Raw genomic sequence first — 16,882 nt, forward strand, 5'->3', positions numbered from 1 at the left:
CAATGGTAGGGGGTAACTGAGCTGGGCTTGGGTCATGAATCACATACAGGTACTTTTGACTTAGAAACTCTACAGTGTAAATGCTGGATACTGTATGTTGTACATACTGTATGCTTTTATTGCTGCCTTGGAAATATTGCCATACATCAAGTTTCCCCTTGAAAAGTGTGAATGATGTGGTATTTGATCTAATATAATGTTCTATTTGATCTAATGTAAGTAAGACATTATTACTAGGCCTACCACAAACACTCCTGTCCTTATGTAACTTGGGTCCTCCTATCCCTATGCAATTTTCCTAAAGTATTGCTCTCAAGTGGATATTTGCATATCATACAAATTACAGGGAACAGTCAGAAGCAATGAATCAGCATTAATCAGTGCCCTCTCTGCCACCTCTGGCCATCTAACATGATACAGTACATTTAATTTCTCTACACCACATTATTAAAAGCAAATTAAAATCAACATACCATTAGATCAGTAATCCATCACAGATAGACCAAGCATCCTGGCAATTGTCTCTCAATATTGTACAGTATGCAGTCTACATTTGGGAACTGATTGTTATGTCCAGCAGCATGCTGTGATTGGGTTGTAAAATATGTGTCTGGAGAAGAGGAAAAACATTAACAGACTAAATTAAAGCTCAGGTCCATGGAAGTTCAGTCATTATTTGCCAGTGGCAAGGGGTGATCAAAATAAATTAGATTTGTAAACAGAATACTAATTCATATCATCATCAAACATTTTGTGCATTCAGTGTCACACTATTTAAGTTAGATTTTCTGACAACCCTTTCACCAAGTCAAATAATGTCATTTTTATTGCTGGGCTCATTTGCAATGCATATTTGTTGGGGTGCCTCCTCCCTTGTCATCCCTACCTGTGTCTGACTGTAGCTACAGTACATCTCTCCAAGGGCACAGTGAGAGTACAGGTAGGGTTGATCAGTCACTGGTCAGCTCCATGGTGTAGAGGGGTCGGTCACCTCCACCAGTCACACAACAGGAGAGGAGACAATAGAGGGACCAACACAATGGACAAGAGACGATATACTCTGGAGCCACCAGAGGTCAAACTCTACTTGGTCAAAGGAGACAGGTTTACCAAATGGTCAGAGGTGAGTTGGCTACTCTTGAAAGTGCAGTAAATTCCTGGAGATAATCTTCTATTGAAAACAGGTTAATTAGTTCACTTTGAATGAGAATCATAGAAAGATCTCTCCAAAATACATTACATTTACAAAGACTCCATTGATGTAAAACATCCATTACAATTTACAGTGTTGCCTCTATAAATAATACAAGTTGGTTGTTCTCAAGACCCTGAGCTATAGCTCTGTCACAAAACTAGCTGGGCCAAGTATAAGTTCTGTGATAAGGTTTGCAATAACTCAAAATGTATTTCTCCTCAATCAGGAGTCAACCAAGACTGTGCCTGTCACCATGAAGATGGACCCTAAGGGCTACTACCTCTACTGGACTAACCAAAGCAAGGTAAGGTAACACAAAGCAAGGTAAGGTGCCTCCTCCCTTGTCATCCCTACCTGTGTCTGACTGTAGCTACAGTACATCTACAGACATTGCACAATGAGATAATTACTGCCAAATAATTGGGTTATAGTGAGTAAATATTGCCACCTTATATAATCTGCCTGGTTGCTTAGTTGAGCAGTTTAGATCCTTATGTGTTAAATCCAGACCATATGAAATGTGTTCTGGCTGCCTCAGGCTCCACAGCTCTAGAATGGGGTCCGTCAGGCTGTGGGATGACTTAGAGCCTCAACCGCTGTAACCACAATGTACTGTATGTTAACAGTGAATTAGATTTAGCTGAGGAATGGTTTAGAGCGTTGCATTGCGCCTCACAGTCCCAGCAGCCTTGTGGATTGTATTGATTGAAGCTGATGTGGGTTTTACCAGCCTGCTGCGCTGCAAAGATGAATTCAGAACAATGTTCATTGGGCTTCTCTTCTCTCTTTCTCTTTACTATAGCGCTCTCTCTCTCTTTTGCTCTGTCTTTCTTTCCCTCTCTCTCTCCTCTCTCTCGGCACCTTCTGGTCTGCAGTACATTCTGATACCCAATGAGGCTTAAATACACACGTGTGCTTACAGTGTGGGAGCTTCCATACAGAGTATTCATGCAAGTAATAGAAAAGCATATTACAGTTTAATATGGGTGAAGCCTATCTCTTGATGCAATCATAAAATAATAATTGTTTTATCATAGTCAGAAAGATATAATTTGTTTTCTCAGTATGCAGTGGGTTCTACTTTACACTGAGTGTACAAAAAATTAAGAACAGCTGCTCTTTTAATGACAGACTGACCAGGTGAATCCAGGTGAAAGCTATGATCCCTTATTGATGTCACTTGTTAAATCCACTTAGTGTAGATGTAGTGGAGGATTTTTAAGCTTTGAGAGAATTGAGACATGGAGTGTGTATGTGTGCCATTCAGAGGGTGAATGGGCGAGACAAAAGATTTAAGAGCCTTTGAACGGGGTATGGTAGTAGGTGCAAGGTGCACCGGTTTGTGTCAAGAACTGCAACGCTGCTGGGTTTTTAACGCTCAGCAGCGTTAAAAACAAACAGTTTCCTGTGTGTATCAAGAATGGTCCACCACCTAAAGGACATCCAACCAACTTGACACAACTGTGGGAAGCATTGGAGTCAACATTCCCCGACAAATTGAGGCTAGTCTGAGGGAACCCACTCAGTGGGTTTTAATTTTATAATTCCCCATTCCTAGGAGACAGAGTTCCTGGATGTTGCAAACATCAGAGATACCAGATCAGGAAAATATGCAAAACTTCCTAAAGTAAGTACCATTATGTAAGAGCTATAATGATTTCACTGCTGCGTGATCCACTCAATACAACCATTCTCTATCTGTTTGTCTGTAAAAACCTCTGCATGCATTTGGAAGTGTGTTGTATAATTGAGGGGGAATTTGCATTGCAAAATCAGCAATAAACACAATGCCAGTGCACACACACACCCAGACACACACACACCCAGACACACACACACACACAGTGTTAGTGATGTGATTGCAGCCAATGCGAGAGCCCAGCTGTGTGATTTCTGTGCTGCAGATCAAGCTGTAGAGAGATGATTGAGTTTGACAGTTTGAATTTCTCCCACTGCTTTCTCCCACACTGAGCTGTCTCCATAGAGAGTTTCAGTATGCAGCCATTACTCCCTACTACTGGGGGAGATCACAGCTATTCCCTGGGGGATAAACAACATCATCCCCATAGCTGGTGTGCCATCTATCCCACATAGCTGGTGTGCCATCATCCCACACTGAGCTGTCTCCACAGAGAGTTTCAGTATGCAGCCATTACTCCCTACTACTGGGGGAGATCACAGCTATTCCCTGGGGGATAAACAACATCATCCCCATAGCTGGTGTGCCATCTATCGATGCAGTCTGTCTTATGTGTTGCCGTCAAGGAGAGCAGTTGCTCTTCTATAAGCCATGGATACTGTATCAAAACAAAGTAGCATGTAGCATCATTGATCTGTTTGTACTGTAGTAGTTGAGGACATAGTAACTCCCCAGTTCCTCTGCTGAGCTGCTGCTCTCATGTTTCTCAGCTCTGGTCTGGAGTTTGCATGCACTGATTTGCCTGGTCAGGCTTGAGCTCCCAGGCATCCTGTGTATGGAAAACAGACACCAGGCTGCAGCAGCCTCATTTCCCTCTCTCCAAACAGACATTGCGATAACATAGGTACATAGGAACAATTACTTGTGGTCACTGGAATTGAGGTTTTACAAATGTCTGTCCGTTCTCATCAACAGCACCCTAAAGTCAGGAATGTGTTCAACCTGGATTTTCCAAACAGCGACCATCTAGTCAAAACCCTGACTGTTGTCACAGGCCCTGACATGGTGAATTTGACTTACCACAACTTCTTTGCTTACAAGGAGAAAGTGACACAGGTAATACACACTAATAATCCTTACATCGTTCCATCTTCTTTACAGCAACATGACATAACCAGAGCTTATACTGCCCGTACTGCATGTAACATAACTTCAAATGATTAAGTGTCAATAATATATATATATATTAAACATAATGAGATAGGTAAATTTACTCTCGATGTTTACATACCTATCAGCATCACCTTACCACCAACATTTGTTTAACTGATATTCGTTGCCTGATTCCATACTGGCTCTGCAGCTCTATCCTCAGGTCAACCACTAACATATAAGCCTTCATTTCCACCACAAAGCAGCCTCTGTCCTTGCCCTCTTTTTGAGTTTACGACTACAATATCCGGTTTTAATAAACTCTAATGAAAATAACAATTGATAGACAGTCAACATTGCGTGACTCTCTCTTCCTGAAGCACAGATCAGTTCCATGCCCCCTAGTGGTCACAAATAAAACAATATTATCAGGACAAGTAGTAAATCCAGACAGCTGTTTCATGCAGCTATGGTGTGATGTTGTAGAACTGGGCTGCTGATATCCTGTCCATTGCTTACAACCCATCGAGGAACAACGCATGCAGACAAGTCTTCATGGAGAAAATGTGAGTGGATATGGTCCGGTCTCTCTATGTTGTTAGCCTGTGAATTAGATGCCTTTTTTTTGTTGATAAACCTCTCCATTCTAGGTATGTCCGCATCTCCCTTCAGACCAATAAGGATGGCAAGATCCCTGTCAAAAAGTGAGTAACAGACAATGTCATGTAGAATTGGTTTTACACTTACACTCTTAGAAAATAAGGTGCTATTCTTTGGCTGTCCCCATAGGAGGGTTCTACATGGAGGGTTCTACCTGGAACCAAAAAGTGTTCTCCTATGGGGACAGCTGAAGAACCCTTTTGGAACCCTTTTCTCTACCAGTGTACAACAGTTGAACAGATTCAGTCAATTTAAACTACATTCAAGCCTCTCATTAGTTGTCTTTATTTCCACCCTCAGTATTTACAAGATGTTTCCAGCTGATAAGAAGAGGGTGGAGGGAGCTCTAGCTTCAGCACACCTCCCCAAAGGAAAGGTCAGAGAGAAACCCCTGTGGTTTTCAACAGTCACAATTCTGGGGTCTGCACCCATGTAGTCCAAGTACTTATCGTAGTCCTTTTTAAAGGTGTATCATGAATTATTTTCAGTCAAGTGTCATAATGTGACAGGCTGTTGTGTGTTCTCTCAGGGTGACACTATGAAGCCGGACGTCTTCACTGAAGCTGCTTTCAAGCTCTTCCTGATGAGTCTTTGTCCCCGGCCTGAGATCTATGAGATCTTCACATCCTAGTAAGTAACATTCATACCTACCAATTGGAGAATACAGGCATGAGGTGATGCCAGGTGTAATTGTCATCATGTTCTCCTCAATGGTTGGTCGGTCGAGTGTCCAGCTCATGCATTAGTTCCCTGGCTCAGGGTTTGTCTGGGCCCTGGCTGATGTAAGATGCTGTTGATGTGATTGTCACGGCTGATTGTCCCTCCAGCTCTGCCAAGGCTAAGCCCTATATGACCAAGGAGAGCCTGGCCAAGTTCATCAACGAAAAGCAGCGTGACTCCCGCCTCAATGAGGAGCTATTCCCCCGGTTCAGACCTGACCAGGTGAAGGCCCTTATCGAGAAGTATGAGCCCTGCTCCTCCAACTCCAACAGAGGTAAGAGACACATAGATACAGTTTGATTACTAAAGGTCAGGACAGAAGAACTAACATAGAAGCCTAAATCATCACATTACTACTGTATTAGCCAATCTTCATCATTGATTACACTGTATTCCCAATCGTTACTGTATTCTAAATCCAGTGTTTTATAGAAGAGAGATGTGTAACACTGTTATAATATACAGGTATCTTATTCTACAGGTCAGATTTCTCCGGAAGGTCTGCTGTTCTACTTGATGGGGCCTGAGACATCTGTGGTCATATTGGACAAGCTGGCCAAGTGTCAGGACATGAGCCAACCGTTGCCCCACTACCTCATCAAGTCCTCCCATAACACATACCTGACGGGTGAGATGAGAACAGTCTTTAAACTCTCACACATTTCAACAAAGCTATGGTACACAAGGTTGTATCAAAGGCTACTCAGAGCAATGCAAATGGAAATGCCTATTTTTCTTATCAGAAAATGTGAGCCCAGAGCTAGTAGTAGAAGCAATAGAAAGACAATGGCTGGTTATTTCTGGTTTCTGGTTATTTCATTAATTGAAATGACTGGAAATCTTATAGACTGTGGTTTTAATGCGTTTTTGAGTGTCTCTAAAGTGTAAAATGACCCCCAAAAATGTTGTGATTCCTCCACAGCTGGTCAGTTTTCCGGCGTGTCGTCTCCAGAGATGTACCGCCAGTGTCTGCTGGCCGGCTGCCGCTGCCTGGAGCTGGATTGCTGGAAGGGAAAACCACCGGATGAGGAGCCTATCATCACCCACGGCTTCACCATGACAACTGAGATTCTGTTCAAGGTCAGGTGTCAGTCAGCCCTCATTTCTCAGTGCTGGACAGTGCAATAGTGCTGTAAACCAAATATTCATACATTTTCAAAGGAATATACAACCTCTTTTTGGGGGATTCTAGCCTTAGCCTCAACTCAATGCTAGAGAACAGTCCTACTGATCCAATATGGTGCGTGCCAACCAAAGACAAAGCATCTAACTAAATGTACACCATTGACCCATTGTGACCACTGTTGCAGTCCCCATTAACACAGCCCTGATTCATTAAGACTCACAGACAACAGAGATAGTGTCACTAATGCCGGGCCCTGACTGTTACTGTTACGCAACGGTAGTCCAGACCAAAGCACCTACAGTAACAGTGCCCCAGGAAGCGGCCCCTGCTTTACGTCTCACAGTGACAGCTTCCTTTGTGGCTCTGCCAGCAGGTGTCAATAGAGACACAGCGCAGAGTGTCATGTTGGGCCTGGGCACTGGAGCCCGCGTGCAGCACGGCAGCCTTAGAACACCACACCATACGTCCCCTGGGCCCCTCACTCAACACTGCCATTTAAGGGCATCCAGAGCTCCGCTCTAACTGGCACACAGACCAAACCAAACGCCTCAGCATTGTTTACTGTCAAACACGGATTTCCTCCAGCCTTGATGATGTTTGGCCTGCCTCCAGCTCGTTTAGCTGGGTCTGATAGAGTTGTGTTGATACTGCCAGTCATGCTGTGTCTACATAGTATGTCCCAGAGTCCAGATTGGTCTGTCTGTTTGTCTGTGTGACAGGATGTGATTGAGGCCATCGCGGAAAGCGCCTTCAAGACGTCACAGTACCCCGTCATCCTCTCCTTTGAGAACCATGTGGACTCGTAAGACAATGCATTTCACTCCTCTTTTTAAATTAAAAACATGCAAGTTTAGCGTTCGCCATACCAAAAAAGCAGTGCCCCTACCATCACAAACATTTATTTGGGTTCTTAATATCATGTGACTATTTATATCATATGATTGAGCCTGTAACCTGCATGTAGACAATAATTGATTATCATTGAAGCTGTATTATGTTTTTCCAGGGTGAAGCAGCAGGAGAAAATGGCTAACTACTGTAAGACCATATTTGGAGATATGCTGCTAACGGATCCTCTGGACAAGTACCCTGTGAGTGGGACTGTCTATTAGGAACTGACAAGTCCATTTGTCTCAGTCATATCCATTCATAGACAAGCCATATTACTTTTCATCTGTTAAACATAGTGTCCCTAAGTTTCCATGGTGTCACTATAGCCTGGCGTTCGATCCGGGAGCCCTATAGGACAGCGCACAATTGGCCCAGCGCTGTTCCGGGTAAGGGAGTTTGGCCGGTGGGGCTTTCCTTGGCTCATCGTGCTCTAGCGACTACTTTTGACAGGACTGGGCGCCTGCAAGCTGACTCCAGTCGTCAATCGAGCAGTGTTTCCTCCGACACGTTGGTGCGTATGACATCCGGGTTAAGCGAGCAGTGTTTCCTCCGACACGTTGGTGCGTATGACATCCGGGTTAAGCGAGCAGTGTTTCCTCCGACACGTTGGTGCGTATGACATCCGGGTTAAGCGAGCAGTGTTTCCTCCGACACGTTGGTGCGTATGACATCCGGGTTAAGCGAGCAGTGTTTCCTCCGACACGTTGGTGCGTATGACATCCGGGTTAAGCGAGCAGTGTTTCCTCCGACACGTTGGTGCGTATGACATCCGGGTTAAGCGAGCAGTGTTTCCTCCGACACGTTGGTGCGTATGACATCCGGGTTAAGCGAGCAGTGTTTCCTCCGACACGTTTGTGCGTATGACATCCGGGTTAAGCGAGCAGTGTGATAAGAAGTTGGCAGCCAGGCGGGCCATGTTTCAGAGGACGCATGACTCGAACTCTTGCAGAGAAGAGCCAAGAGACCTAACGCGAGGAGAAAATGATGTAAAAAATACACTTGTGGCCATACCACGCTGAGCATGCCTTTTCAGGGTCGGGCCTGCTTAGTACTGGGACGGGAGACCGCTTGGGAAAACCAGGTGCCATAAGCTAAAATATATATGCTGTATATATACGTATATATATATAGTATCAGTAAAAAGTTTGGACTCATTCAAGGGTTTTTCTTTATTTTTACTATTTTCTACATTCTAAATAACACATATGGAATCATGTAGTAAGAAAGAAAGTGTTAAACAAATCTAAATATATTTTAGAATTGAGATTCTTCAAAGTAGCCGCCCTTTGCCTATGATAGCTTTGCACACTATTGGCATTCTCTCAACCAGCTTCACCTGGAATGCTTTTCTAACAGTCCTGTTGGAGTTTCCACATATGCCTAGCACTTTTTGGCTGCTTTTCCTTCACTCTGCGGTCCAACTCATCCCAAACCATCTCAATTGGGTTGAGGTCAGGTGATTGTGGAGGCCAGGTCATCTGATGCAGCAGTCCATCACTCTCCTTCTTGGTCAATTAGCCTTTACACAGCCTGGAGGTGTGTTGGGTCATTGTCCTGTTGAAAAACAAAGGATAGCCCCACTATGGGCAAACCAGATGGGATGGCATATCGCTTCAGAATGCTGTGGTAGCCATGCTGGTTAAGTGTGCCTTGAATTCTAAATAAATCACTGACAGTGTCACCAGCAAAGCACCATCACACCTCCATGCTTCACGGTGGGAAGCACACATGCAGAGATCATCCGTTCACCTACACTCACAAAGACAAAGTGGTTGAAACCAAAGTCTCTTCTTATTGGTGTCCTTTAGTAGTGGCTTCTTTGCAATTCGACCATGAAGGCCTGATTCACACAGTCTCCTGTGAACAGTTGATGTTGAGAAGTGTCTGTTACTTGAACTTTGTGAAGCATTTATTTGGGCTTCAATTTCTGAGGCTGGTAACTCTAATGAACTTATCCTCTGCAGCAGAGGTAACTCTGGGTCATCCTTTCCTGTGGAGGTCCTCATGAGAGCCAGTTTCATCATAGCACTTGATGGTTTTTGTGACTGCACTTGAAGAAACATTAAAAGTTCTTGACATTTTCTGTATTGACTGACCTTCATGTCTTAAAGTAATGATGGACTGTTTTTTCTCTTTGATTATTTGAGCTGTTCTTGCCATAATATGGACTTGGTCTTTTACCAAATAGGGCTATCTTATGTATACCACCCCTACCTTGTCACAACACAACTGATTGGCTCAAAGGCATTAAGAAGGAAAGAAATTCCACAAATTGACTTTTAACAAGGCACATCTGTTATTTGAAATGCATTCCAGGTGACAAATTCTTGAAGCTGGTTGAGAGAATGCCAAGAGTGTGCAAACCTGTCATCAAGGCAATGGTTGGCTACTTTGAAGAATCTCAAATATAAAATATATTTTGATTTGTTTAATACTTTTTTGGTTACTACTTGATTACATATGTATTATTTCATAGTTTTGATGTTTTCACTATTATTCTACAATATAGAAAATAGTACAAACAAAGAAAAACCATTGAATGAGTAGGTGTGTCCAAACTTTTAACTGGTACTGTATATATACGGTCTATGTCCTCAGTTTAATGAATTTAAAGACCGAACCTTCACCCTCACCACCTTTTCCTGTTTCACATGACTACTACAGTTGACTCTTATGAGCCTCTGTAGCCTTCTACACTGATTTATGTGTTAAGCTAACCAATATTTACCTTCCCTGAACAGAGCACAAGTATGTGTGTTGCCACCTGAGTGTGTGTGCCTGCGTGCCTGGACTCCTTCACTGAAGTGTGTTTTCTCCCATGTGTGTGTGACTGAGCAGATGAAGCCAGGTCTGCAGATCCCCAGCCCAGCAGAGCTCATGGGGAAGATCCTGATCAAGAACAAGAAGGGCAGCCATGGGAAGCCCAGCCAGGCCTGTCCCAAGAAGACAGAAGGATCAGAGCAGCCCATAGTCACAGCTAGCGCTGGCCAGGAGCCCAACCAGACAGGCCCTACTAACCCTGAGGACCAGTGTGTGACTGGTTTGTAGTACAGGACACAAACCAAATGACATTGTATGGTGGTTGTACTGTATTAATCCTCCAGATAATGTTGCAGCCACATTGTTGTAGTAAGTATTGAGGCTCTATGTGTCTTATGTCCAGAAGGGGAGGTGACCATGACCGGGGAGGAGGTGACCATGACTGATGACCATGAAGAACAGCAGGAGGATGAAGACCAGGATGAGGAGAAGATGAAGAACTCGGACGAGGTATGGCAAGATGGTGTTTCTAAGCCTCTTTCTATGTCAGTAGATGTTTCAGACAGGAGCCAACTTCCTGTCTATCCTCCTATAGGGTACAGCGGGACAGGAAGTGACAGCGTATGAGGAGATGTCTGCTATTGTCAACTACATCCAGCCCACCAAATTCATCTCTTTTGATAACTCCCGAAGTAAGTTGTGATTTGTTGATGCTAAGTTGCGGCAGGGGTTAGATGAGGGTAACTTGTCCCTCTACAAAAATAAGAAGGAGCAGTTTTAAAATAATAACGTTATATGATATAAAACTTTACACAATGTAAATGTTACTGTTTATCTAGTTGTTGTTGCTGATGGAAACTAATATTCTGCTTGATCACTCTCATTCTCCTGTGGACAGAGAAAAACAAGAGCTACCTCATCTCATCTTTTGTGGAGACCAAAGGGGAAAGCATGATCTCCAAGACTGCAGTGGAGTTTGTGGAGTATCCTTTGACAACTGTTTCTTTAGCCCTGATTGAATTACTCTCAAATTCTAATACTAATAAATAATCATCATTTTCTGTCACATTTGTGAATGCAAACTTCCTTAGCATGACAACCCAGATACAACAAGAGGCAGATGAGTAGGATTTACCCTAAAGGAACCAGAATGGACTCTTCCAACTACAGTCCTCAGCCCTTCTGGAATGCTGGCTGCCAGATGGTGGCGCTCAACTACCAAACTATGGGTTAAGCTATATCAGCTGTCTGGGATTGGTATTAGTTTATGGCTGGCAAACTGGTGTGACAACTTCTGATTGTTCCCATTATTGTTGTTAGTCATGATAAGGCACACGTGCAGTTTGTTTCCTGAAATTGTACTCTGAGTTGGAGAGTGAGTAGCGTTTCTTATATCCACCACTGGAGGTCAGTGTTGCACTGTTTTGAGTTGCACAATGCTCTACTGCACATGCCATAAAAAGACAGATCCATCTCACATTTGTGTTATAATGCAGTAATGAAGTAACATGTTTTGAAATTGTGAAATGTTCTGAAAATGTCATTTTTCCCCCCCAGATTTCCCAATGCAGCACAACATGTCTCTATTTGAATTCAACGGGAGGACAGGCTACCTCCTCAAGCATGACCTCCTCCGCCGTAGTGACAAGAAGTTTGACCCCTATTGTGAAAGGATCGACACCATCGTGGCCAACACACTGACCATCAAGGCATGTTTACGCCAACCTCACAGAGAGAGCAGCAGACCTCAGCACTATTCACTATTCTTGCTTTAGGTTTTGGTTGCAGGTTATTTAGACAGTTCATTTAAAAATGATAGTACTAAAATGTGTGAGTTATAATGTAATTATATGACTGTTATGGTCATTATCAAACTTCATTCTGGATCATTATTCATGGTTTAACTTTGGGAGAGCTGCTTCAGCTGGTTGTTTGCAGCTCGGGGCTACTTTCCTCCCACTTGTTTTGATATCCTTAGGCTCTCTCTCTCTCTCTCTCTCTCTCTCTCTCTCTCTCTCTCTCTCTCTCTCTCTCTCTCTCTCTCTCTCTCTCTCTCTCTCTGCTCTCTCTCTCTCTCTCTCTCTCTCTCTCTCTCTCTCTCTCTCTCTCTCTCTCTCTCTCTCTCTCTCTCTCTCTCTCTCTCTCTCTCTCTCTCTCTCTCTCTCTCTCTCTCTCTCTCTCTCTCTCTCTCTCTGTGTGTATGTGTGTGTGTTTGTCTTGGCTGAATATTCCTGTCTGTTTTGTGATATGTGTACAGGCCTGCTGTCAGCTGTATTTTCTTCCTTATTTAATCTCGGCCTACATGTGTTTCTAAAGGTTATAGTATACAGTACACTGTATATCCATTATCATAATTCCCTTCAGATCTACTCAGGCCAGTTCCTGTCAGACAAGAGTGTGAAGACAGGCGTAGAGGTGGAGATCATTGGGTTGCCAGGAGACCCCAAGAAGAAGTACCGGACCAGGTGGTCAACCACACCGAACGCCATTAACCCAGTTTGGAATGAAGAGCCCTTTGTTTTTGAGAAGGTATATTCGTTCAATTATTATTTTTTATAAGCAAACAAATTTGCCTTGTCGAATGCATGTCAGCAGGGTCAAGCTTGTTGTTGTGTGGACAGATCCTGCTGCCTGACATGGCCTCTCTCAGGGTCGTGGTTCACGAGGAGGGAGGGAAGTTTCTGGGCCACAGGATCATCCCCATCGAGGCCCTTCAGTCAGGTCTGTTTGATAACATGTTACAATACCTTTCTCCTATGTGTAGTAACACTGTCATTACTCTAGTAAAACCACAGTATGAACATGGTGTTGTTACAGTGTTTAGTGATTCCAGATTTACTACACAGATATAAGAGCAATTTCATGTAAATTGTTACCTATTTCTACCTGGGTTTAAAATTTGACATCTGCCCAGAATTCCAGAGCATGAGGCTGATTGAAGTAGACCTTGCGCCAGAAGGCTTCTGCGTTTGTCTGATTGATTCATGGGGTTTGTGCTCTGCAGGCTTCCAGCACATCTGTCTGCGCAGTGAGAGCAACATGCCGCTCACTCTGCCAGCTCTCTTTGTGTACATCGAGGTCAAGGACTACATCCCTGCTGCTTTTGCAGGTACAGTACAGTTACTTTCAGTTCCTATTTCCAGAAAACGCACCAAATCATTTTAATTTGCATGCTTATGCCTAATTTGGGCAGGTAAGATTTAAGCCTATAGATGGTGTTTTAAGAGTAAATGATTATTTTGCACTGAGAGTGATTATGAAACAGGACTATAACGTGGTGTAATTTCTTCTGTATTGTCTTATTCTGTCCCAGATTTCACAGATGCCTTATTCAACCCAACAAAAAATTCTGAGAAGACAACAAAGACGACAGAGGTAAATCAATTCCAAGACAGAACTCATTGATCCACGTGAAAAGGACATGTTTCACTCCCAAGGTCCTCGTCCTTTTACAACAAAGCATGTCCATAGTGAGATGCTTACTGAAAATGGCTTAAGTACTGAAAAGGGATTTGTGGTTTTATAAAGTCTTTCTTATGGGATTGATGCTCTTGTGCTCTGTTCCCGCAGTCATCAGCAGACTACATCTCCCCATACGAGATGCCCCTTGTTAACGTAATACCGACTGTTGGAGAGAAGGCTACATATACAGAAAGAGGTAAAGGAGGCTGTTTCCTGTTGGTAGGGCCAAGTTATCTATTCACTAGAATTTGAGTGCAAAGTGTGTGAAAAGTAATGTTGTTTTGTAGTTCACTGAGCTCTTTGCCAATGCTGTTTCACTAGAGCCTGAGACTAAAGCTTCCTCTCCGGTGGAGGAAGCTGATACTACCACTGGTACCCCGGATACTCCACCTACTCCTGAAGAGGCCCCTCCAGAGCCTGAACCCAACATGGACTCATCGTCTCCCGCAAACACCATCAGTGTGGAGGCTGAACCTGTTCCAATCATTCAGCCATCTGTTGTTGGCCCCATCCAGAGTGTAGAGCACGTTCCAGAGCCTGAGGGCCTCTCTAACAACCCTGATGTGGACCCAGAGGCTGTCCTAGCCACAGAGTTGACCCCTGACCCTAAGGTTGACTCTACTACCTGTACAGACCCCAACAGTATCGTCGACCCCACCCCAAATGTTGACTCCACTCTTGATGTTAACTCCAATGTCGTCCCTACCCCTGATCCAGATGTTGAGTCCACTCCTGTTGCCGACCCTGCTATAGCTCCTGTCCCTCCATCTGAGCCCAGCTCATCCGATCCTACACCTGAGGACTCCACTCCTCCAGATAACAAAGAAGGTAACACCAGTGACTCTTCTATGTCCAGAATATACTTAAAAAAATTAAATGCATACAGTACCAGTCAAAAGTTTGGACACACCTAAACATTCAAGGGTTTTTCTTTATTTTTACTATTTTCTACATTGTAGAATAATAGTGAAGACATCAAAACTATGAAAGAACACATATGGAATCATGTAGTAAGCAAAAAAGTGTTAAACAAATCAAAATATATTTTAGATTTTAGATTCCACAAACTAGCCACCCTTTGCCTTGATGACAGCTTTGCACATTCTTGGCATTCTCTCAAACAGCTTCACCTGGAATGCTTTTCCAACAGTCTTGTAGGAGTTCCCACATATGCTGAGCACTTGGCTGCTTTTCCTTCACTCTGTCTAATGTCCATTGCTCGTGTTTCTTGGCCCAAGCAAGTATTTTCTTATTGCTGTTCTTTAGTAGTGATTTCTTTGCAGCAATTCGACCATGAAGACTTGATTCTCGCAGTCTCCTCTGAACAGTTGAGGTTGAGATGTGTCTGTTACTTGAACTCTGTGAAGCATTTATTTGGGCTCCAATTTCTGAGGCTGATAACTCTAATGAACTCATCCTCTGCATAAGAATAAATAAGAATTTATTCTTAACTGACATGCCTAGTTAAAGGTTAAATAAAAATAAAGAATAAAAGCAGAGGTAACTCTGGGTCTTCCTTTCCTGTGGCGGTCCTCATGAGAGACAGTTTTGTCATAACATTGATGGTTTTTGTGACTGCACTTGAAGAATTCTTGAAATGTTCCGCATTGACTGACCTTCATGTCTTAAAGTAATGATGGACTGTCATTTCTCTTTGCTTATTTAAGCTGTTCTTGCCATAATATGGACTTTGTCTTTTGCCAAATAGGGCTATATTCTGTATACCACCCCTACCTTGTTACAACACAACTGATTGGCTCAAACGCATTAAGAAGGAAAGAAATTCCACAAATTAACTTTTAACAAGGCACACCTGTTAATTGAAATTCATTCCAGGTGACTACCTCATGAAGCTGGTTGAGAGAATGCCAAAAGTGTGCAAGCCTGTCATCAAGTCAAAGGTTGGCTACTTTGAAGAATCTCAAATGTAAAATATATTTTTTGGTTACTACATGATTCCATATGTGTTATTTCATAGTTTTGATGTCTTCAGTATTATTCTACAATGTAGAAAATTGTAAAAATAAAGAAAAACCCTGAGTAGGTGAGTCCAAACTTTTGACTGGTACTGTATATCAGAAAAAATAGGAGCAGTGTAAAATCTGACAACCTACAACCATATTGTCCCCTTTCCTCTTCTCCTCTTTTAGAGCCATCCACAGTTCCATGTGAGGAGCTCCTACAGCACAAGAGTTTCCTGAAGGTCACCAAGAGACAGGAGAAAGACATGAAGGAGCTGGAGAAGAAGTTCCAGAAGAAAGGGGAGGAGTTGATCCAGAAATACAGCGACACCTTCAAAGCCCTCAAGAAGAAGAACTCCATGAAGAAGAAAGAGTAATGGAATACAGTCTTTTTATATTTTATTTTAGCCTTGTGTTCATCTTATTCCCATCTCATCCACTAGGTGGTGGCAGACACACCAAATGTAATCAAGTTGTTTTTCTGTTGGCCAGTTTAATTAACAATAATTATAATTAGACCAATAATAATTAGTTTCAAGGAGATTTGGAATATTCTTTATTTATAGTTCTTTTTTGGTAGAGCAATTAATGAAGGGATAATGATATCCTCTATGAAGATATGTTTTTAACTTGCAAAGACATAAAAAATTGTTTTATTTTTTATTTAACTATGCAAGTCAGTTAAGAACAAATTCTTATTTACAATGACGGCCTACCCCTGACAACGCTGGGCCAATTATGCGCCGCCATATGGGACTCCCAATCACGGCCGGATGTGTTACAGCCTGGATTTGAACCAGGGACTGTAGTGACGCCTCTTACACTGAGATGCAGTGCCTTAGACCGCTGTGCCACTCGGCAGACTTACCCAGTAACCTTTCTTGGAAAAACCATGATTATGCACTGTCAAAGTGCCAACCACATTATTGATACCAGGGACAGCAGTGTTTCCTATCCTCGTATCCTGACCAGTTAAACTTGGGGCCCTGGTCAGGTCACATTATCAGGAAAAAAAACCCTGGCCCTACAATCGTACTTTATTATTTTATTATGAACCTTTATTTTAACAGGGTGTCATATTGAGACCAATCTCTTTTTCGAATGATCCCTGCAGAATACAAACACAAACATCAATACAAAACACAATAAAATACTACATTCCAAAGCATGATAATAAAAAACAGCGATTAGCCATACTGCTGCTGGGATGAAGTAACAGACCTCCATGTGAGGCAGTGATGTGCAAAGCCCCCTGGTAGAGCCCCTTGGTAGAGCCCCTGGTAGACCCCTGGGTATTACAGGGGTCAGCAGACAGA

At 43.0% G+C, this 16,882-nt stretch overlaps 1 protein-coding gene across 1 annotated transcript in view; it reads left to right on the plus strand.

Moving 5' to 3' along the window:
* The first annotated feature begins 949 nt into the window (after positions 1-949).
* Positions 950-16,882, plus strand: part of plcb2 (phospholipase C, beta 2) — a 22,455-nt gene continuing 6,522 nt past the window's right edge. The window contains exons 1-26 of the mRNA XM_071327414.1: positions 950-1,123; positions 1,422-1,499; positions 2,754-2,822; positions 3,810-3,950; positions 4,473-4,552; positions 4,637-4,690; positions 4,947-5,022; positions 5,176-5,276; positions 5,474-5,640; positions 5,848-5,994; positions 6,289-6,446; positions 7,212-7,294; positions 7,499-7,583; positions 10,222-10,423; positions 10,547-10,653; positions 10,739-10,835; positions 11,042-11,126; positions 11,248-11,372; positions 11,701-11,852; positions 12,508-12,672; positions 12,765-12,864; positions 13,148-13,252; positions 13,457-13,518; positions 13,714-13,801; positions 13,927-14,433; positions 15,756-15,939. Of these exons, the coding sequence (XP_071183515.1) occupies positions 1,040-1,123; positions 1,422-1,499; positions 2,754-2,822; positions 3,810-3,950; positions 4,473-4,552; positions 4,637-4,690; positions 4,947-5,022; positions 5,176-5,276; positions 5,474-5,640; positions 5,848-5,994; positions 6,289-6,446; positions 7,212-7,294; positions 7,499-7,583; positions 10,222-10,423; positions 10,547-10,653; positions 10,739-10,835; positions 11,042-11,126; positions 11,248-11,372; positions 11,701-11,852; positions 12,508-12,672; positions 12,765-12,864; positions 13,148-13,252; positions 13,457-13,518; positions 13,714-13,801; positions 13,927-14,433; positions 15,756-15,939 (3,302 nt within the window). The 5' untranslated portion in view covers positions 950-1,039. The remainder of the gene's footprint in view (positions 1,124-1,421; positions 1,500-2,753; positions 2,823-3,809; positions 3,951-4,472; positions 4,553-4,636; positions 4,691-4,946; positions 5,023-5,175; positions 5,277-5,473; positions 5,641-5,847; positions 5,995-6,288; positions 6,447-7,211; positions 7,295-7,498; positions 7,584-10,221; positions 10,424-10,546; positions 10,654-10,738; positions 10,836-11,041; positions 11,127-11,247; positions 11,373-11,700; positions 11,853-12,507; positions 12,673-12,764; positions 12,865-13,147; positions 13,253-13,456; positions 13,519-13,713; positions 13,802-13,926; positions 14,434-15,755; positions 15,940-16,882) is intronic.

This window comes from Salvelinus alpinus, chromosome 9 (genome assembly GCF_045679555.1).
Source record: "Salvelinus alpinus chromosome 9, SLU_Salpinus.1, whole genome shotgun sequence".
Taxonomy (NCBI): Eukaryota; Metazoa; Chordata; class Actinopteri; order Salmoniformes; family Salmonidae; genus Salvelinus; species Salvelinus alpinus.